At 47.4% G+C, this 25,238-nt stretch overlaps 1 protein-coding gene across 4 annotated transcripts in view; it reads left to right on the plus strand.

Annotated features, from left to right (window-relative positions):
* The window catches only part of SSC5D (scavenger receptor cysteine rich family member with 5 domains), a 315,500-nt gene that overhangs the window by 36,464 nt on the left and 253,798 nt on the right, over window positions 1–25,238 (plus strand). For all 4 annotated transcript variants that reach the window (XM_086930468.1, XM_086930471.1, XM_086930469.1 and 1 more), the window contains exon 2: window positions 11,193–11,225. In XM_086930468.1, the coding sequence (XP_086786594.1) occupies window positions 11,193–11,225 (33 nt within the window). The remainder of the gene's footprint in view (window positions 1–11,192; window positions 11,226–25,238) is intronic.

The following is a 25,238-nucleotide window of genomic DNA, read 5'->3' on the forward strand; positions in this document are numbered from 1 at the left end:
TTTTTTCTGGTCTGGGAGTTCTGGGGTGAATCAAGGGGATTTGAAGGTTCCCCCTTTTTTTAGTAGGATTTTTTTGGGCAATACTTGATCTAATGAGTTTTCTATCCAGGTAGAGAATTGTTCATCTGCTAAAACTGGGTCTGGTTCGAATGAGGGGGTGGTGATTTTGAGTTCGCGTCTCCAGTCATCAGGGACTAATTTTAACCAGGTGCGTTCTGGGGCGCGGGGTGATGGTCCACGGGGTTTCGGTGATGGTTTGCCAGCTGAATGGTACTAAGAAATGGTCTGACCAAGTGGTGGGTAGGGGCTTACTCGTTTTTAGTTCAGTTAAGTTGAGAAGATTGGGTCTAATAGATGGCTCTTTACGTGCGTGGCTTGGTGATTTTTCAAAAGAAGATGGTATGAGCCCAGGTCTAGTATTGAGTCCCCTGCCACTTTGTCCAAGGGGTCATCAAAGTGGATGTTTAGATCTCCCAGTATTGTGAAATTAGGGGAAGAGCAGGCACGCGAGATGATGGCTTCCATCAGGGAGCTGCAGAACTGACCCTGTGCTCGCGGTGGGCGGTACAGGAGAATACCCAACAGTGATTTTAAAGGAGAGAGTTGGATGTTAAAGTGGACGTTTTCACAATCAAGAATTGGACTGTCTAGAATACGGCATGAGAGGTGATTTTTGTAAATGATTGTGATGCCGCCGCCCTTTCCAGTAGTTCTGTCGAGGTGTTGAGGGCTTGAACGATGTCTGACTCCGAGCTTGGGGACAGCCAGGTTTCTGTCAGAAACAGGATATCTAGTTCCGTGTCTTGGAGGAGCATATTGATTTCCACAGAGTGTTTGGGTAGGGACCTGCAATTCAGAAGGGCCATGCTGACCAAATGCCCGGTGGGAGGTGGGGTTATTTTTAGTGATGGTGATAGAGTTAAGGAGCAGTGAGTGCAATTTCTCTGTTGTTCCTCCAGGGAGACAGAGTGGAGGCATGGAGTGTTTGTAGCATATCTCAGTTGTACTAGTGAATCCCAGTTGTAGGTCCTGGGGGCTGAGGGAAGGGGGGCAGTGATTTCTGGCCCTGGGCCCGGTCTAGCGTGGATGGGCGCAGACGGGCTTGCCTTTGGCGCGCTGCCGGCTCGCCCGCTGTGCGCGTTCGCTGCGCGAACCGAATGTCACCGTTCTTTATGGTGAAACAGGGTATAGCAACTAGCTTGCTAACCTGCGCCGCAGGCCAGAGGAAGTTGTAATCACTTACGGTCCTGCCTTCCCTCCAAAACGATCTGACTACGTCAGTGGTGGACCGGGGAAGGGGGAGAATGACAGGTGAGCGCTATGAAAATTAAAAGCACTGTTTGCTGTTTTCAAAAGAATGACAGGTGAGCGCTATGAAAATTAAAAGCACTGTTTACTGTATTTCGTAGAGACTTTACATTTCCTGCAAGCAGCTTTGAGGTAAGACCCTGTGTAGGTGTCAATTCTTTCTTCTTCAAAATCAATGTCAACAGATGCAATGGATGCTGCTTTGCTCATGGTGAAAAACAGGTGGCAGTTCTCAAAAAGCAAAAAGAAGTTCCAAGGAAAATTCTACCAAAAAGTATGTGGCCGCGTTATGGCCTGCACCTACTAGGAGTGAACACCAATCACAGTATATGAGTCAAAAATGCAAGTCCAAATCTTCCCTGCTGACCATCAATGTTAGAAATGGGGGTCTCTAGTTGGTAGAGGTAGGTACCTTTGTCCAAATAGGGACCCTTGCTTCTAGTCAGGATAAGGGGGTACACTCCTGGATAACCCCTGCTCACCCCCTTGGTAGCTTGGCACAAGCAAAGGTTATCCAGGACTGTACCCCCCTTATCCTGACTAGAAGCAAGGGGCCCTATTTGGACAAAGGTACCTACCTCTGCCAACCATGGACCCTCGTTTCTAACCATATTTCCCAGAGCAATTTGAGTGTGAGTACACCTGGCTGCGGCTTTGGGCCTGGACTGGAGCTTAAGTGGGAATTGAGGTTAACTCCCCACAGTTTGGCATTGTCACGTAAGGTGGGCTTCCTGTCTAGAAAGAGGAAATATAAAATCAAAGACTGACGTGAAATATTGGTGTAATTAGGAGAAATTAACTTTTTTGAGAGTTAAGTTGTAGGTGGTAGGCAGAAATACGTCCCGCAATAGTGTCTAGCGTTTTAGAGAGCAGAGCGCAGTCACTGGGGGAGGAAACCTTGAGGTAGAGCTGAATGTTATCAGAGTGCTGGTGATAAAGGATACCAGAGTTCTTCTGGATGATCCTGAGACTTTCCATGAAGAAAGTGAACATGATGGGTTAAAGGCTATAACTCCTTGTTTATTTTGTTAGCCAAGTTGAAGAGAGAGCTTAAGATGTTTACTGTTTATGACCCATTAGACAGATAGGAACAGAACCCTTTAAGAACAATTCTCTCAATGCCCATTCTCTCTTTGAGTGTTTTGATCAACAAAGCTTGGTTTACCTTGTTGAAGGTGGGAGGCAGGTCTAAGCACACTAGTGGGCATGAGTTTGCACTGTTGTGAAACCATAACGTATCATCGATAATTTGGCGGAAGGAGGTTTCAGTGCTGAACATCTGTAAGACACCAGATTGATAATTATCATGGAGATCATTGACCTTGATGTTTTGTCTTGGAGGAAGAAAGTCTTTATTAATATGCTTTACTTCCTCATCAATGAAGTGCACAAACACATCACATTTGCTTTCGGAGGGAACCTTAAGGGTATTTTAAGACATGCTGGATGACTTTACAGTGTCAAAGAGGACTTTTGAACAGTTGTTGGAGTTATCTAAGAAGGATTTGATGTATGTGTATTTTTCCCCAAAAATATGTTTGTTTAGTTATACTGGTTGTCTTGGGATGTCACAGGTAGATAAATCAGGGGTTTGTCTCCATCTATTCTCTGTGCTTCTGAAAGATTTTCTTTCCCAGTAGAGATTTGTGAAGACTCATGAAGTTGGGGGTTCTGATCTTTTCTATTTCTCTCTGCATGCTTCTAGTGTGTCAAGTAAAACAATCAAGCAGTGCTTATACTTAGTCACTGAGATGTTGACATTTTGGTTGGGGCAGCAGGGGGAAAGGAGATTCATTGCCAAACAGGTCAGTACTATTAGATCCTCAAAAGCAGATGAACTCCTTTTCAGTTTGGTAAAAAGTTCTACAATGATTGATATTCAGCATGAACAATATTAGCACGTGGTCAGATGAATCCAATGGCATTGGGTCATTTATTGATCCTAAGGACTCCTTGGAGATGATGAGATCAAGAATGGCTCGTTTTCTTGTGAGTGCAGTTGCCAAGGTATTGCAGAAGATTGTTGTCCTGCATGAATGAAGAAAGCTGGTTAACAGAAGTATCTTTGTGATACCACAAATGGTGATTTAGGTCTCCAAGTAAGACAGCTAGGTCTGTACCCAGGCTACAGTTAGTAAAGTAGTCCATACAGTCATCCAATAAGTAGTGTTGTCACCTGGGAGGTGATAGATGACTGAGTCTGACACTGAGTCCGATTTTCGGAGATAGGAGAAGCTCTTTTAGAAACAGGGACTGAAATGATGAGTACTGATCTATGTGGTGAAAGAAGATTTACTTACTTAAATAAATCAACATTTAATTGCTTTATGAACAAGAATTGGCAGTGCCAGTGGGTCTTGGCTCTAATAGGCCAAGTAACTCCTCCCTTTCTGTTTTTCACTTCTGATGAATTCCACCAAGAGCTGATGATAAAACCTTCTTGTCAATGGGTTAATGAGCCTTCTGCAAGCTGTAAAACCCTCATCTTGATAGCAACCCATCTCCTCTAGTACTGTTGTGAGTCATTGGTCTGCTTCCAGCGCCAGTCCATGGAATCCCAACTACCACATTCTCCAGTCCATATATGTTTCTGTGCACTACGTCAGATATAACTTTCACTGAATTTAAATTATCTGTGCAACACCTCTGGCAGGGTCCAGTGTATAGAATTCAAAATCCTTCTGCAAATCTTACACCCAAATTCTCTGTTGCTCTTCTTTCCCATTATTTGTTCAACAACGGAACAATTGTTTTTGTTTTTTTGCAGAGTATTATATAGCGCAAACTTGACCCGAATCGGGTATCAGAGTGCTTTACATAGCACTAGTTACGTTACATGAGGACACACATTCATTTTTGTTAAGCACAGGGAGATTAAGTGATTTGCCCAGAATCACAAGATGTTCAGCTTCATTGCAAAGACTCGAACCCAGATCCTCAGATTCGAGGTCGACCACCATAACTCTTAGGCCAACTCCTCTCCCCATTGACTTAGGCATATGTAGAGTACTGGCGCTTTGGCAGTCTCTCACTCGATAATTGTTTCTATGATCAACACTTGTGTCTAAACTTCAATGGTGAACTAAAGAATATCCCCTTGTTAAAATTCCAGCATGCTTTAACAGTCCCACTCATGCCCTTATTCCCCATCCCTGCCATGGTAAGACAGCCTTGAAATGGCTGATGGGCAAAGGCAAGCTGCTCGCTATATGAATTGCCAGTAATGGTCTTGTTGGGGTCATAAGTTGACGCCACAATTCATTGTCAACCTCCCCCAAGACTTTGAAGGGCTCAGCACTCTCCAGGCTTGAAGCTCTTAGTCATATCACAGCCAAGCCAGCCCTTTGAATCTTATGTGAGCTGCCCAAATGACATTCAGGTATTTAACCAGTGCCATGCGGCTCTTTGAGTATCTTATACAGAATATGATAGTGCATATATTGAATGCCATTGCATCTGTGTTTGAGAGGTCTCTTGTCCACTTGACCAGTCCTCATTTCTCCACTTTCGACCCTTACTTGCAGCATATATCTCTCGCCTTGCCTCTCTCTATCTTCATCACTTGCTCTCCAATACTAGCCTTACCATGCCTCATCCTGATTTCCATTTGTGTATCACCCCCTGATCTCCTTTTTCCTCATCCAGGCCAGTCACCCCTGGTACCTGCATTACACTGTTGTTCATTCCATTCAACTGCATATTCTTCTGGTTTCTCTTCTAAGAATTTGTCCTATGACCCCCACAGGATTTTCTGAAATCCTTAAATTGTAAAACTGCTACCAAATTCTGCTCTTCCACGTACTTCCTCAAATCAGTTTTTGCTACAGCCTTCCCCTTTTGTACCAATGCAACCCAATACTTCCCACCACTACCTTGTATTTTCACTTTGTTACCAGTCTTCTGGATGTATAGGTTCTAAGCCTATCTTGGCCTTTTCCCATCAGCACATTCCCCTCTGCTGCCCTTCTTTACTAAAAGTACCACTGCTCCATACTATCATGCCTGGCCATCTATGCCCTCTAGTGTCTCTAACAAATGTCTTGGCCTCTTTCTCCCTGACATTACCATCCCAAATGTCATCTTCCTTCAACTGCTCTCATTGCAATGAGCAAGTCCTCATCCTACTCTGGCTATCTTCCCACTTTGGAAGATAACCCATCCATTTCCTCATTCTCTTCTCAGGCATGCTGCCCTTTGGTTGTCCCGTGCCCTGCATGTAGTTTCTGTGCCCCAGGCCTCTGCCTCATGTACCTGCCCAGTCCTGTGGACCCCCCTCTCTATCCATCTCAACTATCCAGCTTCGTTCAATGCTCTGTCTCTGCCCTTAGGTAGATTTTCTACTCGAGCTGCAGCTTTCTCAATATGAACAGAAGTGACCTACAATGACTACCCTAATTGAGAAATCGTGCTGGAGTCCTCCTAGCCCTCAAATTTTCCTCACTCGTGCTCGCCAACATAACATTGGTGAACTGTGTGCAAGGAAAACTCCCCCATGCAGTGGTTCGCAGAGTTTTTCCAGAACTACGTGCTCCAGTCAGAGTGTGGAGTGGGCACAACTCTGTGAACTAAACTGGCAGAGTGGAGTTTACCACACACCCCCAAAAAAATTTCACCATTTTGCCACACATTTTCAAGAAGATTTGATATATTACCTTGCAGAGCTTATGGCTTATAGTAAGTTTATGTAAATATGTTGCTGCAGAAATTACTATTTGGCCCATTTTCCGGAAGAAAAATGCCCCCTCAAACCCTAAGCAACATAAAATCAGCGAATCAGTTGTGTTTGATTTGCATGCTAGAGTTCGGTCCCGGTGTTGGACTTGGCCCTCTCTGCAGGGTCACCCCCAAACGGTTTGCCTACACCTCACCTTATTTTTGCTGAATTTGCTTTTGTTTACCTTATGTCCTGCACACTTTACCTCTCCTAAACAGTGCTAAAGTGCTTGTGCTGTGTCCCTTAAACAGGGCAAAATTGACTTACACTTGATTGGCATATTTAATATACTTTCAAGTCCCTTGTAGAGTGGCATACCATATACCCAGGTACTGTAATAATTCTACTAGTGGGCCTGCTGCACTTATTGTGTCACCCATTTAAGTAGCCCCTTAAAACATGATATTGCAGCCTGAATGCGGCTTTAAACTTTCAGTTTGACTTGCCAATATAACCCCCTTTCCAAGCAAGTTCTTCCATGTTGTCTAAAACAGTGTATATATGCAGGACTATAAACAAGACAGTAATCAGGTGTAGTCCTACTATGCAAATCCTACTCTGAGTATACCTAGAGTGTGTGTAGGTGTGAAGCCAAGAATCCCCCTAGGGACGATCTAATCCCATTACCCACGGGCGAGAATATAGTCGCCCATCTTAGTCACCAACTGGACACCCCTTCACGAAGATGTCAGACCGCTGCGTAGTGAAGTCTCAGCATGCAGGGACCCTCGATGTGAGCTGAAGTGCCTACTCTTCTAAACTTTTGGGATGCTCTTTATTTATAAGAGGAAACAGCCTTACCTTGTGCGTATAGATTAGTGATGTTATGGATATGTAGATAGCCCTGTGGAATAAGATAGATGTGTAAACAAAGTAGTTTCAGAGAAACTAATCCATACTTGTGGTGCAAGTAAATATGTGCAAATGGTCATGTCATGAATGTTAATGTGAAAAATAGGACAATGTAAGAAATGAGCCGCTTCGTTACATGGGCCTAACCGGGGCAACTGGGGCCTAACCGGGGCACATAAAAATGGTGCCTCCTTATTACATTTAATACGTGCTAACTTTTGATTGGGAACAGGTAAACATTTTCCCCCAGATTCATCAAGAACACATTTTGCTATTCCTTAATAGCGAAAAATACCGATTCGCTATTAAGGAATAGCAAAATGCGATTCATCAAGAAATCACTACAAAAGTACCGATTTCGAATAATTATTTAATTGCGAGTCGCAAATTGCGAGTCGCAATTAAGGAATATCTCCCCTGTTGCACCCCTGAAATGATGTGTGCGCATATGTTGCGCACACACATGCCACACATGCACTTAGGGCATGTGTGTGCCCAACATGAAACTTTGAAAAATGCACTTTAGTGCATTTTTCAAAGTTTTTGCTATTTACCACGTAGTTAGACTTCGTGGTAAATAGCGGCCCCAGATTGCGAATTCGCAATTTTTTAATGGTTCATGAATTGCATTTAAGGAATCTCAAATTGAGATTCCTTAAATGCAATTAATTAATCGCAATTTTGCGATTTCTAGAATTGCGATTTTTGCATTTGGGATGATGAATCCCAAATGCAAAAAGAGCGCTCGCAAAGGGCCAGATTCTGAGAATCTGGCCCTTTGCGAGCCAATTTCGGCTTCATAAATCTACCTGTAAGTGATTTTGGGTTGTAATTTAAAACCCTCTTTAATGTTAAAGCAAGATGTTAAGTTCCAATTTTGAGAATGTTATTTTAGAAAGTCGGCATTTTCCTGCCCAACCTATTTGGTGCCTGCACCCTATTTCTGGGTCACTTGACTGGGTGTAATTGGCAGTTAGACTTTATTACTAATTCCTCGCAGACAGCCACAAAATTAAGAGATTCGATGTGCCTGGATGGGCCATCACTGGCATGATTGGGACGAAGCTGGGCACAGCCCCACCCGCAAATTAATAGGCTGTGCTCTGCCTTCATATGAAGTACTTGTCACTCCTGCATTGTTCATGCAGCCAGCTTGGAGTCGGGCAGGGGAAGCAGGAAACTTTAAGCATTTCAAAGGAAATTCTCTAAAAACTTCTACTTCAAAGAAGGCATCAGGAATACAAATAGGACCCTCTGACCCTTCTGTTCACTTTCTGGGCCTACTGAAGGACTCTCAGAGGCCTGCCCGCTGTTGTGGCCTGCTGTGTACTCCACAAGACTGCATTGCTGCACCTGGAAGAACCGCTTTGCTGCCTGGAGACTGCCTTAAACTCTCAGAGGCCCGCCCTGCTGCTTGAGCCCTATTCCACTACTAGAGCCCAGGAGTACCAGAGTGACTCCGAGGGCTAATTGGTTGGCTTCCTGATGGGAGCCTCAGGGACAGAAACGGCTCACTCCATCTAGGCCCTATGCCACTGCTTGAGCCCAGGACTACAAGACTGACTCCGAGGGCTAGATGGCTCACTCCATCTCGGACTCACCTGGACCCAGCCTGCGTGAGCCCTAATCCCCCAAAGGTACTCCTCCAGCCCTCGACCTTTGGTTGTGGTGCCAAAAGTGCCATCAAAACTAGGGACTTCGATCATATTTGGATAGAAACTGCTCTGAGAACCGAAGGAAGACCAGGACTAACCTGTTTGTCTAGCTGCCCAAGGTGCATCACTGGTAAGCCTGACTTCCCAGCAGCTCCTGCTACGTCCTTTTTGCAGCAGCAAATCCTGTTCAGCAGTTCTTTACCCAAGGGGTTTCTGGCTTGGGAAACTCTCTCTGGCTATAGCCTCCAGCCTCGTAGTGCTGGAGATTTTCGGCTTCTAAAAAAGAGGCTAACTCTGAAAAAAAAAATCTTCTCTTCACCTCAACTTCATCCTTGAGCACCACCATCATCATTGCTCCACTGAACTTCTACTTTCTCAGAGTCAACTTTGTCAAAATTTCTCCTCTAAAGACAAAGATAAGCGCCAACCGGACCCGATTCACTTTTTGCATCAGACTCATGCACCATCGTCAGCCATATTTTTCGACTTTGACCCAGTCTTGTGTGGCTAGATGTCCGCGGTTTGTTCTTTGATCTTTTAGGAGCTAGTTATTACCTTATATTTTTAGAATGTATAACTCCGGTTGAACTGATTGGATTTTTGTCATTTTGGTGTCAAAACTTTATTAAAATTTACTCCAGTTATCTAAATTGGGGTGGGGGTTTTCTTATCTTGTGTTTTCCCTTTACTGCTGTTTGTGTGCTGCTTAAATAATTTCACATTTTTCTAAGTTAAGCATCACTGCTTTTACGCCAAACTACTAGAGAATTAAGCACAGGCTAATTTAGTGACTCTTGTGGTTCACCCTGACAGGGATTGTGGCTGTTGCTTGACCAGGGTTAACACCCAGTCAACCAACAAACCAATCTGTCACACCAGGTGTTTTGTTACGCCACTTTCAGAGATCAACGGTTGGCACTCTGTGTGAAGACGGCCAGCAACACTCTTCGCCCTTCAGAGGTTGCACTTCTTGAGGGAATGGGTGGTTCTGCAGCATTTCCCTGTTGGATCTAATGGCAACACCTAGAATTGAGTGGGTGTGGGAGAAAAGTTGGGAGGGAAATGCATGCAGTGCAATATCCTACCCTTCTGGGAAATACGGCTGCAGAGAAAATAAAGTTAAAAGTCGCCGCGGCAAAGTCTGGAAATGTTACCTACCTTTGCCAAGTCCAAAGTTTCATGTATTCATATACAAAATAAAAATTAAATTTGTGTTTAAAATCCTTTAATCATTCCATTTTCCCAGATACATATTGAGGCTTTAACCCCTTCACTGCGGCGGCTATTCCGCCGCAGTGCTAAGGGAGTGGGGGGCCGCACGGCGGTCCTGTGCTCATGACAGAACAGCTCCGTCACGGCACGTGGGTGAGCTGTGCTTGTGACGGAACGGTTCCGTCACAGACCCCGCCCGCTCAATAGAACGCGCCGCCCAGGCACGGAATTCGTGCCGTGCAGGCGCGGCGAGCGGGCCGTGACGGAACCGTTCAGTCACCAGCACAGCCCACCCGAGGCTCGTGACGGAACGGGTCCGTCACGAGCATGGGAGGCGTTAAGCCACGTGCCTCTTGTTTTTGCACCTCTTTCCTCCCTTGCTTCATGCTCGCAGTTTACTGGACCGCTGCTGGTGACTCTTTCTCTTTCTCTTCCATCGGCCTTGTCTGCTCCATTGGGCGTTAGGGGTGGATGTAAATGTCAGACCACCGCTGGCTTAAGTGTCCACCTTTACTTTCTAGGAAGGTTAGTCAGTGCCAATGCTAAGTTATTGCCACAGTCAAGGATTCTGTTCTGTTCTATTTTGGTTAATGTATTAAGTGCATTCACAGAGGACTACAGGAGTGTGTCTGGAAAGCTGTGATATGTGTAGGTTCCCCACAGTGCTGCTAAAATTCTTCTGTGTCATCCAGTTTGATTTATGCAAAAGTATTTTAATTTCTGTGAATGTGCAAAGCATAGATTTACATGAGGATCCCTTGCATGATATTGCTATTATAAATCAAGCCACTGAAACTATGAGACTGTATTATGGATGAGGGTCGAACCTATCACTGGGTGGTGACCCTGTCTGCCAAACAGATGCAGTCTTTTCCATATGTTAAGCAAAATGCAGAAGTGATATGATAACTGTGTATGTGATGACTTAGTTTATGGCTTTAGTTATCTTTGGTACATGTTTCCAGGCTGGTTGTCATTGTTCCGAACATGTCAATAAAGTATAACATGGCTGCTCCACCCTGGACATCTTTACAGTTTCAAGCCTGCGGTGAGTTCCCTGGGTGGCCTGTGTGTCAGTCACCTCTGAGGCTAGCAATGATTCAGAGTTCCGTGCGTGTGCAGCTCATACAGTACATGGTTTTCATTTGATTTCTAGCATTGATAGTCCTGTTTATCCGATTACATAATCTACAGAAGAATGCCTTTATGCCCCAAAATGCAATGATAAAAAAGCTGGTTAACCGATTGGGATAAATTGCATGGATATCACCCAGAGAGCTCTGCTGATTGCAGACTACTGAAAAAACAATGTTTTAAATAATCCTGCACAACAATCGATGGCATAGATCCTTTGTCTGGGCTTTAGTTTTTCTCTCTTTCCACAGCAAAGTATTGAAAAATTCAGTAGGATAAAACATATAATTTTTAACCATTTTTTTCTTTTCTTTTAGCTTCTTTCCTCATATTGTCACTGGCAGTAGAAGGTATGTGTTCTTTTGTTTCCAAGGGTATGCATCAATGTACAGGAATTTAAAGGATATTTTTATTTTATATTTAATTTTGTTCTGGCTTGTCTGAGCGATAGCACACACACTGCACCTGCAGGAATAGTAGCATTGGACAGGAATATTGACATTCATGTTTTTCAGTACACTGCATCTTCCAAACTCCTATAAATATTTAGGGGGTGATTAGGATGGCGGGCGGACTTTGCCCGCCCGCCTTCCTCGTGGTAATAGGGACCACCCGCCATAAGGGTGGGGGTCCCGTGGGGGGTATTAGGATGTGCCCGCCACAGTGGCGGGCCCATCCTGCATGTTAAGCATTGTGGCGGGTGGTGCTCTCAGCACCGCCCGCCACAAAGCTTAAAAAGCACTTTTGCATTTGCATAATCAAAGCGGCAGGCACCGCGCAGTGCCTGCCGCTTTGATTATGCAAATGCAGGGGGGTACCACAGGTACCCCCCCGTGTGCACCCCCTACTCTCCTTCACTCTGGGGGCCCGCTCGGGGCCCCCAGAGTGAAGTCCGCATGCCTTTCCGTGGTGGCATTGCTGCCACGGAAAGGCATTGAAAAATGCCAATCATAATATAGCTGGCGGTGTCTGATAGACACCGCCATCATATTAATCCTTTTCCACCCCGGCCTCAAGGCGACCGGGGCATACTAATATGGCGGGGGGGGGGGAATCAAGAGTGGATTTCGGGCGGATTGCCCCCGCCAACCTGGCGGGGTCAATCCGCCAGAAATCATAATGGGCCCCTTAATGTCCACATCGAACAGAACTTCAGTTCATATGTATGTACGTTGTATTTCTAATGCATGAAGCTAGCCATTAGGCAGCGTAGAGCTGTACGTGGTCAAAGACAAGCATAAGTTCAAAAAGTAAGAGGAAAGGAAGCTGGAATGTGGATGGTTAATGTCTTGTGATATAACATTATTTAATGAGGCAATTCTTTAACTTTTTTCTAAAGTGGAACAGCCTTAGGCGAGCCTTATGAATAATGTAATGCTGTTCCAGATCCTAAGTACGTAGATGGATATCGTTTTTCCAGATCTTACATCAAGTGATACATAAGAACACTACACTTAATTTGAACAGAAACGGGTATATGGGAGAGGCAGTTATCACAACACTTTAATATCTGCAACATCTTAAAATAAAAACGTACCTTTAATGTCATTATTACAGTCTACTTGTAACATTGCTCACTACCTGTAATACAAAAATGATGTAGCTACTCAATTTTAATAACATATCACAGATGAATTGTGACTTCACAATGCCTGTTGTCAGAGCTAGTGTGAAGGGCAGATCCCAAAGAAGATTAGAATTGCTGTTTATGTAGTGAAAACTGAAACTACATTTTAGCCATCGAAATTATGGTTCAGAAACGAGATGTTTTCAAAATGTAATTTTGTTTTACACAGCTATAGTATACTGCAGGAAAGCCAGACTCTCTCTGCCTGTTAGCACCCATTCTGAACAACTTCAGTTTTCTCTAAAGAGACTTAGGGCCTTATTATGAGTTTGGCGATGCGGGAGCGGGACTGCCACGCTCCCGCACCGCCAAAACCATGTTTGAACTGCCTGCTAGATTAGGAGTTTTCTCCTATCTAGCGGGCGGTTATTTGGCGTTCCCACAGCGGTGCCTATGAGATAGGCATCGCAATGGGAGCCTCATAATCAGTACCTGCACGGCATGGACTGCTGCAGTCCTTGCCGTGCAGGTACTGTGGTGCATGCACACAGTGGGCACAACTGGTGCCTCCCTGTGTGCATCCACATGGCGCAGAGGCACACACCACACTTTTCATGATGGTCGCACCACCATGCACATTAAGGCAGGTAAGAAACTCATAATATGCTTGGCAGGGCCGCAGCGCCCACACCAAATATATTACGGCATCAAGACTTTTTCCTACCCAGAATCCCCTACAAAATCCAAATTTAGCTGAAAAAAATCTCAAATGTCTGTGTGGGATAGTTATGGGGTCACCGGGCTGACACAAATCCCCTACCACCCAGCGTTCCCTCATGTCGCCCGATAAAAATGGTGCATCACTCGTGGGGGTGGGCCAAGTACCTGCAAAACGTATTGAGAAGACATTAAAATACCTATCACAAAAAAACCTGGTTTTGCAAGCGGATGTCACCTGGGTTTTTGGCCCCGGGCTCGGCGGCCATCTCAGAAAACTACCAAACCCACAGATTTCTGAAAACTAGACACCCGGGGGAGTACAGTGAGGTATGACTTGCATGCACCCCCAGGTTTTCCTTCCCAGAATCCCCTGCAAACCTCAAATTTAGCTCGAAAAAAGCAATTTCTTTTCAAATTTCAGTGTGGGAAAATTGTGGGATCACCGGGTTGACACATATTTCCTACCACCCAGCGTTCCTCCAGATCTCCTGATAAAAATGGTGTCTCACTCGCGTGGGTGGGCCAAGTACCCATGACAGGCAAGGGCCCAGAACTTATTGTGGAAATATCCAAATTACCTATCACCAAGGAAACTAGTTTTGTAAGGGGGAACACCTGGGTTTTTGGTCCCGGCCTCGGTGGCCATCCTGGGAAACTACTAAACCCACACATTTCTAAAAAGTAGACACCCGGGGGAGTTCAGTGAGGTATAGCTTGCGTGAACCCCCAACATTTTCCTACCCAGAATCCCATGCAAACCACAAATTTAGCTGGAAAAATTCAAATTTTCCACATTTTTTTGTGAGGGATCACCATGTCGGCACAAATGTCCTACCACACAGCATTCCCCTAAGTCTCCTGAGTAAAATGATACCTCATGATACCTCACTTTTGTGGGTGGGCCAAGGGTCTGTGACTGGGAAGGGACAAAAAATAGGCATAAACGGTATAGCATTGCGAATTCTAAGCGCTACATTTTTGTGGTATCATTATAGGCTAGGTAATTTTGAAGTCTCCCCAATATGTCTTGGGCCCTTGCCTGTCGCGGGTGCTTGGTACACCCACACAAGTGAGGTACCATTTTTATTGGGAGACCTGGAGAATGCTGGGTGGTAGGAAATTTGTGTCAGTCTGGTGATCCCACAACTTTCACACACCGAAATCTGAGAACATTTGCATTTTCTCAGCTAAATTTGAGGTTTGGGAAGGATTCTGGGTATGATAAGTTTAGGGGTGCATGTAAGCCATTCCTCCCTGGACTCCCCTCGGTGTCTAATTTTCTGAAATGTATTGTTTTGCTAGGTTTCACTACATGGCAGTCGAGCTCAGGGCCAAAAACCCAGGTGACCGTCCTTGCAAAACCAGGTCGTTATGTGATAGGTAATTTTGATATCTCCACAATATGTGTTTGGCCCTTGCCTTTCATGGGTACTTGGCCCACCCACACAAGTGAGGTACCATTTTCATCGGGAGACCTGGGTGAATGCTGGGTGGTAAGAAATCTGTGTCTGCTCGGTCGTCCTACAACTTCTCACACAGAAATTTGAGAAAAATTTGATTTTCTCAACTAAATGCGAGTTTGGCAGAGGTTTTTGGGTAGGAAAATGTTGGGGGGGTCCACGAAAGACATACCTTCCTGGACTACCTAGGTGTCTAGTTTTCAGAAATGTGTGGGTTTGATAGCTTTCCCTTGATGGCTGCTGACCCCTTTCCAGCGATACCTCTCAATGAATCAATCGATCAGGGGTTTATAAAGCACGCTACTCACCTGTAAGGGTCTCAAGGTGCTGAGGGGGTGGATCAGTTGAAGAGTCATGTCTTGAGGTCCTTCCTGAAGGTGTGCAATGTTGGTGAGCATCTGATGTTCACGGGGAGCTTGTTCCAGGTCTTGGCTGTGATGTAGGAGAAAGCTCTTCCCCCGTTTTGTTTCTGCAGATGCGGGGGACCTCTGCCAGGTCAAGGTCGGCAGAGCGGAGGTTTCTCTTGGGTACGTGGAAGGATACTCTCTCGTTGAGGTATTTGGGTCCGATGTTGTAGAGGGATTTGTAGGCATGGGTGAGGAGTTTGAACGTGACCCTTTTCTCGACGGGGAGCCAGTGGAGGCCTCGCAGGTGTTGGGTCATGTATTCCTGACACATAATTCCAATGGCGAGTATGACAGGGGCATTCTGGATGGTCTGGAGTCTATGTAGTAGGGATTTGTTGATTCCTGCATACAAGGCACTGCCGTAGTCCAGTCTGCTGGTTATGAGTGTATGGATGATGGTCTTTCTGCAGTCGGGGGGATCCACCTGAAGGTTTTGCGAAGGATGCCTAGCAGTTGAAGCTGGTGGAAGTGACGGCATTGATCTGTCGGTTCATGGAGAGGGAGGAGTCGAGGATGATGCCGGGGTTGCGTGTGTGGTCAGTAGGAGTGTGTGGATTTCCGAGGGCGGAGGGCCACCAGGTGTTGTCTCAGTCAGAGTTGCAGGATCCGAGGATGAGGACATCTGTTTTCTCTGAGTTGAGCTTCAAGCAGCTGTCTTTCATCCAGGCTGCCACATTCTTCATTCCTTCCTGGAAGCAGAGTCTGGTGTCTTTGGGATTCTTTATGAGTGAGAGGATGAGCTGGGTGTCATCAGCGTAGGATACAATAAGGGCAGCCATGTAGATGTTGAAGAGCTTGGGGCTTTGTGATGAGCCTTGAGGCACTCCGCATTTGATGTCTGTGGGTTTGGCAAGGAAGGGAGGGAGTCTGATCCTCTGGGTTCTGCCGGAGAGAAGGGATCAGATCCAGTTGAGGGCGGTGCCCTGTATCCCTGCATCGTGAAGTCTGGCTGTAAGGGTGCGATGAGAAACGGTGTTGAAGGCTGCGGAGAGGTATAGGAGGATGAGGGCCGCGGTGTCCCTGGTCGAGTAGCAGGCGGATGTCATCTGTGGCGCAAGGAGAGCGGTCTCAGTGCTGTGGTTGCTGCGGAATCCGGAGTGCGAGGCATCTAGAATGGAGTTCTCTCCAATGAAGGTGGTCAGCTGGGCGTTCACTAGTTGCTTGGTGACTTTTGCAGTGAAAGGGAGGAGAGAGATTGGCAAGTCATTCTTCAGGTCCGTTAGGTCGGCCAGGGTTTTTTTAGGAGTGGTTTTACCTCTGCCCATTTCCAGTTGTCCGAGAAGATGCCGGACATGAGGGAGGCGTTGATGGTCCGTCCTAGTTCAGGTGCGATGGCGGCCCTGTGGAATATGTGCAAATGGAAGGGATCCGTAGGGGCTCCCGAGTGGGTCTTCTGCATGGTAGTTGTGGTGTGTTCCACGGTGGCGGGATTCCAGGTCGTGATGGTTGGCCTATCGGCAGTGTTGGGAGGTGTGTTGTCAGGCGTGGGTTCATTGAAGTTGTCATAGAGGGCCTTGATCTTCAGGTGGAAGTATTAGCTCAGCTTGTCTCAGAGTTGCTGGGAGGGTGTAATGTCCGTGGCTTTGCTGGGGGGGTTTGTTTACTGCTGTATGAGGGTGAACAGTTCCTTGGCGTTGGTCACGTTGGCTTGGACTTTGTCGCTAATGAAGGTCCGTTTGGTGTCCCTTATGCGCAGGTAATATTCCTTCAGGGCGCTCCTGTGGATGTTCTGCACTTCCGTTGTTTTCTGGCTGTGCCAGGATTTCTGTAGGCATCTGCAGGAGCGTCTGGCTTCCTGTAGCTCAGTGTTGAACCAGGCAGCCTTTAGCAGGCGTTGTTTGGTGGGGTGTTGGAGGGGTACTAGTTTGTTGGCACAGAGGACGATCCAGCGGTGAAGTTCTGTGGCTGCGGAGTTGGTGTCAGTCGCAGTGCTGGGGGGTGTTGAAGGAGGGTGGTGATGAGGAGTTCTTCTGAGACTTTGCTCCAGTTTCTTTGTAGCGGTCACAGCGGTGGCTTGGGTGCAGTGTTGGTGTTGAAGGTGAAATGGATGCAGTGGTGGTCAGTCTAGGGGGCTCGTTGATGTGGCTGAACCAGATGTTTGTTCCTCCTGTGTAGATGGGGTCAAATGTGTGTCCAGCTCTGTGCGTGGGCGTGTTGACCAGTTGCTTCAGTCCAAGGTTGTTGAGGTTGTCAAGGAGAGTGATGGTGTCGGGGTTGTTGCGCTTGTCGAGGTGGAAGTTCAGGTCCACGAGTAGAATGTAGTCCATGGAGGCGATTGCCTGGGGTGAGGCGAGCTTGGCTAAGGTGGTTGTGGGCTAGGTGCGGGGTCCCGACGGTCTGTAGATGAGGGTACCAGTAGTGTGGTCTTGGGGCTGGTATGGATCTGGAAGTTGAGGTGTTCTGTGTTGGAGTGGGGGCTGCTCGTGCTTGACGTGGAGAGGCAGAGGGGGATCTTGTGAGTGATGGTGATTCCTCCTCCAGTGCAGTGGGGGCGGTCCTTCCTCTGGATCTTGTAGACATCAGGGATGGCAGTCCCGATATCGGGGCCAGAGGTAGCATTGGTCAAGGTTTGAGTGAAGAAGGCGACGTCGAGCGAGATTGTGTCTGTAAGCTCCCAGATCTCTACGGCATGTATGTGGAGGGAGCGCACGTTGATGAGGATACACATCAGGGTGTTGGTGGCGCATGAGTTTGGCGGTCCTTCGGTGGTGGTGAGGGCATCGTTGAAGGTGAAGGATCTGTGGAAGGCCCCACATGAGAACTGTCCCTGGGTGGTGTTTGGAGCGTTTTTTTACGTAGCCCGAGTGTCTTCCGGGATTGAGTGCGTTGAGGATGGTAGAGTGATAGCGGTGGGGCTTTGGAGAGGCAGGGTTCCTGGCGCTGGTCGCGGACGGCGCAGACTGGCTTGCCTTAGGTTCGCCTTCGCGGCGCCAGTGGCACGCCTGCTCAGTGTCTGAATTTAAATAGGGGAGGGGAGGGAGGCTCAGCTGGGAGGCAGGAAAACGGGCGCAGGTAGAGGGGTGCGGCCGGGTCAGAAGTGGCTGGAATTTGGGAAAAAGCATGTGGGGCTGGCACAGATGAGGAGGGAATTTGTAAAAATAGAGTAAATGAAGACAATGATTGTGACAAAAAAAACAGAACACAATTTAGCAGCAGAACACACTTAAAGTAAATTCACAAAACCTCGGAAGCAGCAGCCTTGAACACTCAGGGCAGGGGGCTCCACAGGCAGCGACGAAGAGCAGGAATCGTGGGGAGAGTGCAGGCCTATGACCAAAGTCAAGGTCTGACCTCTCCTGTCTCTACCTTGGTGCTCAAGGGGCTGAGATAGCCCGCGAGCTCCAAGGCAGAGAAACTAAAATTGAGTTTCAATTTATCCGAAATGACGTCAGAGCGATGTGTGCGCTGACCGTCATTTCTGAGAAATGACCAGAGCACCATCAGGAGCTGGAAAGCTCTTCCCCAGCTCCCTACGGTGTTTTGACAAGAAGGGAATCCCTCTGGTGTTCACTTTAGCAGAGAGATAATGGGCCTCTTTAAGGTGATCGAGGTAGCATAACATAAGGTGAAACTTTTCGTTTTTTCATAGCATTAACTAGCCATTATTTGAAGGTGCATAAACCTTTTATGTACGTATTTATGTATGTATATGTTACTTGCGTGGCAGAAACCTGGTCCACAACCAGTGGAGCACTTCACAGGGTCAAAGGCAAGGATACATTCAGCAAGTGATTGGAGAGTTAACTGGTTTCTGGGAGTGGAAGTGTACTGAATAGTGATGTAGGGGTATTTAATGAGGTGCTTTTTCAACTCTTTCCTAAATTAGAACTGGGTTTGGGTAGACCTGATGGCTTCGGAGACGTTGCTGGTCAGGATGGTTTTGTAAATGATGCATCTGGTTTTAAAGATGGTAAGGGTAGTCAGTGAAGTTTCGTTAGGATAGGGGTGGTCATATTTTCTTCAGGCCCTGGATAAGACATGCTGTGACAACCAAGGTCGGAGCAGTGGGGAGTCTTGGAGGTCATGGAGTAGAGCATTACTCCCATCCAAATGTGAGAGAATGAGGGCTTGAAAGCAGTTCTGAGGTTACTTACTGAAGGAACTGCTTCACTTTTTTAGTTGAGAGACCTGGTACCTACTCAAAGGTGCAGGACTGGCACTGCAAACCATGGTGGGGATAGAGAAATGGCAGCCATGTTATTCAATGATAAGTGCCCTCTCTTGGTTGCCATGAAGCAATTATTCTGTTGGTTGATTTGTTTTTACTCTTCTTTTTAACCATCAAATACTATTTTGACTTCCTCGAACGGAAGCAAATATCAGCATTCTTGTTGGTCCTATAGTTGGCCCTCACTAAGCCTTACCATATAATACTTGCCATTGTTTATTCTGAGCTGGTGGTTGCAAGTGGGGCCCCCGTATTCATTTTTGGAGACCAGCACTTATTTGTCCTCAACAGACCTTGATCCAGTGGAAGAGTGAGAACAAAAAAGGGGAAAAAGGAGGAATAGAAAGATTGAAAACAGTGATAAATGGAGAAAGCACCTGCAAGAATGAGATAACGAAGCAGTGTCTGATGGTGGATTAAAGCGGCCTCAAGAAGAATTAAGAATGCGTAGCTTTGGTATTTGTAACCCTGACCTTTTGTAGTGCAGGCACGGGCTTCTGAGCAAATCTATGGACACCGGGACTTATTATTTTACAATTTAAGCACTGGTTCTCGTTGGTGATCAGTATGCTAGCACCCTGAGCAGAAGTGGGTGAATGGCAATAACTCGTGATTCATTTGGTGAGTTGGCATCCAAGAATCTGGGCCTACTAAATGGCATAAACAATAGAAAATAAACATTTGTTTTTGTATTTTTTATATATATCAAAGCGCTTTACATGAATGATCACTAGTTGCATTACTGACGGACACATTAATTTTTAGGTGCAGAGATATTAAGGACCTAATTACGAGTGTTGCGGTTCGATGAACGCAAGACTCATGGTGGCAGGGCGGTGGCGGTCCAGCCACTGCTGCACCAGCGGTCTGACTGCCCCATTATGAGTTGGGTGGTCAGAATGCCCTGGGATCACTCCCAGAGAACCGCCTTCCCTGGAGGTGGTGTGGTGTGGTGGCCTTGAGGCCACAATATGCTTGGTGGGACCGCCAAGGTCCTGCCAAGCATAGTGTTGGTTCTGTATCTTTCAAGCCTGATCAAGGGTAACATTTTGAATTTATGTCATCAAAGCAACCACATTTTAAGGGATAAGAACCGTTTAATCTGAAAATTACAACATTATGGATTTGTATATATTCAGAGGTAATTGTATTGACTAAAAATTCCTCATTTTGTAGTGCAAGCAATCCGAAATGTGCTCCCATGCCACACACTTCATCTTATCTTCTGTAATTGAACAGAATGCGAGACTCATTACGGGTTTGAAGCTATTAAAGGTTTTCTACTCTGTTGGTAATTATTAACAGTAGGCTTGTAATTCTGTGCGTACAAACAAATTAAAAAATGTCATAAAATGTGGTATACATTACAAATAGAGTACCCGGTTTTATTATTTTAATTTTTTTAACATTTCCATCTGTATTTATCCAAAAGTATCTTTTGGCCATCCTATTAGCACTTATCCATATCTGTTTTGTGAACAAATGAATTTATATAAATATATATTTCCACATTTATTTGACTGATAAACATGCACTAATATTTATTTATTTATTTAAAGATTTGTAGAGCGCCTGGTGACCCGGAGGTATCCCCGCGCTATAAGGCCTGTAAGGTTGGCTGAGAAGGGGGAGGGGAGAGAAAAACCTATTTATTTAGGGAAAAGCAGCGTTTTGAGCTGCTTGCGAAAGCGCAGGTAGCAGGGTTCCAATCGCAGACGGCGGGGGAGCAAGTTCTATCAGGAGGCTGCCTTTACTGAGAAGCGGCGACCTCCGGTACGTGCCCTCCTAACCTTTGGGACATTCGCCAGTCGCTCATTGTCCGAGTGCAGAGATCTCGGGGCTTTGTACGGGGTAACCATGTCTCCTAGGATAGATGGGCCTTGTCCTTTGAGGAGCTTGTGGGCGATGCACATAGCCTTGAACTCGATCCTCTCTCGCACTGGCAACCAGTGGAGTGACTTAAGGGCCGGTCTGGTGGAGGATCTGGAAGGAAGGCCCATCAGCATCCGAGCAGCTGCATTTTGGGTTCGTTGCAGCTTGCCCAAGGTGGCTTCAGGGGCTCCTAAATAGACAGCATTGCTGTAATCCAGTCGTGCAAGAACCAGTCCTTGAACCAGCAGTTTCCTGGAAAGAGGGGGGAGTAGGGGGAGGATCTTGCGGACTGACCGCATAAGTCCAAAGCAGGTTCCGGCTGTTTTAGTAGCCTGGGTTTTCATGGATAGGTCCGGTTCAAGCCAGACCCCCAGACTCTTAATTTCGTTTCTGGGGGTGGGCACCTCACCCATGGTGTCGGGCCAAACGGATGGTGGAATTGTTGCCCATTTCTTGCCCATCAGCATAACTTCTGTTTTGGACCCGTTGAGTTTGAGAGAGGATTCGCACATCCAGAGGTGGATTTTCTGGAGGCAGTGCAGAAGATTATCTGGGTATTGGTCTAGATGTGAGAGCGAGACGACCAGTTGCGTGTCGTCCGCGTAGCTCACAATCTTAATGTCGAAGGGGGCAACTACATCCTCCAAAGGGGCCATGTAGGCATTAAAAACGGTGGGGCCCAGTGAGGAACCCTGGGGGACCCCACTTGTCAGAGGAAGAGAGCCGGAACGGGAGCTGCCATCCCAGACCTGAAATGAGCGGCCCGACAGGAATGACTCTAACCAGGCCAGCGCTGTGCCCCCGAGTCCTGCCCTGGCCAGCCGATGGAGCAGGACACGGTGGTTCACCATGTCAAAGGCTGCACTAAGGTCCAGGAGGATCACTGCCACTGATCCCCCCGAATCCAAAATGCACCTTGCCTCCTCGATGACGGCGAGGAGGGCGGTGTCCGTGCCTTGGCCAGGGCGAAACCCCGTTTGGGACCGTCGCAGCAGATTGTTCGATTCCAGAAACTGGGACAACTGAGCGTTGACCAGTTTTTCGGCAATTTTGCTGATGCCTGGAAGGAGCGAGATCGGTCTATAATTGATCGGCGGGGTCCAGTTGTTTTTTTTTTTAGCAAGGCTTTGACTACCGCTCCCTTCCAGCTAGGAGGGACGGTGCCTTGGGACAGAGAGGCATTGGTCAACTCCAGAACTGGGGGAACAATCGCAGGGGCGACTGCTTTAAGAAACCTCATGGGTGCGGGGTCAAGGGGGAAGCCACTTTTCATTTTGGCCAGAGTCTTTTCGACTTCGTCCGATGTAACCGCCCTAAAGGCATTAAGCAGCGGGCGTGGGGCGCCTACTGGACAGGTGTCGGGCGCCACAGTGTCCCAGCATGTTAGCTGACTAGGCTGCGGAAGTGAGTCTAGGATGTGGGAGATTTTGGAGTCGAAGAATTTTGCTAATTCTTTACTCCTGTCTGGAGTGGCCCTGGGCAGTGGTGGGGGTTCAGGAACCTTTAGGAGTTCTTTGACGATGAGATAGGATTCTCTTGCGGAATTAGTGGCATTTTTTATCCTATCGTCATAGTAGGAGGCTTTCGAAATTTTCAGAGCAGCTTTATATGCTCTCACAGTCCTCCGGTATGCGTCTTTGTTGGAGTGAAGCCAATCCTTCCTCCACAGTCGCTCAGCTTTTTTACATTCCTTGCGGAGGGCTCTGAGTTCTAGGTTGAACCAGGGGGCTGAGCCTGTCTTTCCGCTCTTGTCTTCGCGGGTTTTTATAGGAATGATGGAGTCAAGTGAGTCGGAGATCCACTTCCTGAAGTTACTATCAGCTGTAACAGGGTCCCCGGAGGGGGCGGGGGTCGTTGATTCTAGAGCATTGGCCCAGTCCTTGATAGAGAGTCTGGACCATGCCCTGTCCCGGGTGTACGTGGTGGGCTTGGGGGGCTTCCTAAATTCTCCTGGCAAAAAAAGGGGGACCAGAAAATGGTCTGTCCAGGGGAGGGGGCAAGAGGGTCTAGCCTGGAGGGTACGGACATTTGCAAAGACTGGGTCTAGCAAGTGGCCCTTGATATGGGTGGCTCCGGTATTTGCTAGTTGGAGACGCTAGGCAGCTAGGTCTAATACCAGGTCAGCAGCCCCTGTGTCTAGGGGATCATCAAAGTGGATATTGAGGTCCCCTAGCACAGTGAAGTTGGGTGTAGAGTGGGCAAGAGCTGATATAGAATCTAGTAGGGCGCTGGCAAAGGGGCCGAAATGGCCGGGGGGGCGGTACACCAGAATACCTGTCAGCGAGGTTGTCGGGGTTAGATGGATGGTGAAGTGGCAGCTCTCCGAGTCCTTGATGTGAGCATCGCTAATTCTGCATGAGAAGTGGTCTCTATGCAAAATGGCCAGTCCGCCTCCTCTGCCACAGGGGCGTGCTTGGGACTGGATAAGGAAGCCCGGGGCCAGAGCCAAGACCACATCCGAGTCGGAGTGCGGTGCGAGCCACGTTTCTCTGAGAAACAGGATGTCTAGCTCATGGTCCACGAGCAGATGGTTAATGAGCAGGGCGTGCATGGGGAGCGACCTACAGTTCAGTCCTGCTAATTTCAGGCCAGAGTGTGTAAGTGGCGCTAGAGTCAGTTGTAATTTGACCGGGGGGCAGATGGTACAGTTTGTGAAATTTCCGCCTGAGTCGTGAACATAGTTACAATGTATGTTTTTTGTAGGTCTAAGACTAAGTAATGCACGTCGCGAGTAACTCACCCTCTCGGTGTGCCCGACCGGCATAGGTTCTGGCCCTGAGCCCGGTCGTGGGCGAACGGGCGCAGACGGGCTTGCCTTAGGCGCGCCTTTGGCGCGCAGTCGTTGCGCCCGCTGCGCTCGTCCGCTGCGCGTCCGGAACATACACATAATTTATGCTACTTCCGGTGTGGAGCGGGGGGGGGCGTGGCCTCGAAAGGGGGCGTGGCCTCCGGTTTCAGCGTGCTGGCGCCAAACAAAGTTCTGGGGCGGTCTTCCTGCAGCAATAGATCGGCTGCTTTGAACCACAGGGTTTCCAGAAAGCATAAGTGTGTTTTTAAAATACAAGAGATTCAATGGTGACACAAATAGTTAAAACTAGCACACAGCCTCGCTCCCGGCTTCCGCCTCAGGAGCACAACAAACAGCAGTAGTAATACTTTGATGTTTGTCGTGTTCTAGCAGATTAATGTTAAGGTTAATGTTATGGGTGTCTTATATAGCGCTCGGCTACTCCAAGGAGTGTCCCGGCGCTTTCTAACCCACAGCAGACTACAGAGGGCAGGCAGAAAGAAGAAAAGAAACAAGCAGATCACTGTCCATAGAGCCACGTCTTCAGACCCTTTCTGAAGGCCAGCAAGTTCGAGGTACAGCGGAGCGACAGAGGAAGGGTGTTCCATAGCTGGGGAGCCAAGCGTTTAAAAGAGTGTCCCCCTACCCTTGCTTTCCTAACAGCAGGGACAATGGCAAGACCAGGAGATTCCGATCTGAGGAATCTAGTTGGTTTGTAGAAAGCAAGACGTTTCTGAATATATTCAGCTCCCACAGCATGGAGTGCCTTATGCGCCAGCGTAAGTGTTTTAAAAACAATCCGCTTCCGAATAGGGAGCCAGTGCAGGGAATGCAGGAGGTCCGAGGCTCTCGCTCGGCGAGGTAGGCCATACATTTTTTAGACCACCTGGAGTTTTTGTAGTAGATAGTCCGGAAGACCCAAATATAAAACATTTGAGTAGTCCAGCCTAGAACAAATAAGAGCCTGGACCGTAGTCTTCCTATGCGTCAGCGGGAGCAGGGGAAGGAACTTGCGTAACATTTTGAGGAGACCATAGCAAGTGCCAGTCAGTCCAAGGATCTGGAACTTAAGCGATAGGCTGTTGTCAATTTTGACCCCCAAGTTCTTAGCAGCCAGAGAGGAGGACGTGGGAGGGAACATGTTCACAGGCCACCAATCCTGCCAGCTCTGGTCAGCCTGACACCCGAAGAAAAGCACCTCTGATTTATCTGGGTTGCACTTGGGGCTATTTCGCTGAAACCATTCGAAAACAGCCCCAAGACACCCGCGGATGCTCTCTCCGTCGAACTCATCCCCCTTCCCACAAGTGAAAAGGAGCTGGGTGTCATCGGCGTATGACAGGATCTGAGCCCCAAAAGACTCCGCCAGCACCGCCAAAGG

The sequence above is a fragment of the Lissotriton vulgaris genome, chromosome 7, assembly GCF_964263255.1.
Source record: "Lissotriton vulgaris chromosome 7, aLisVul1.2, whole genome shotgun sequence".
NCBI classification, from domain to species: domain Eukaryota; kingdom Metazoa; phylum Chordata; class Amphibia; order Caudata; family Salamandridae; genus Lissotriton; species Lissotriton vulgaris.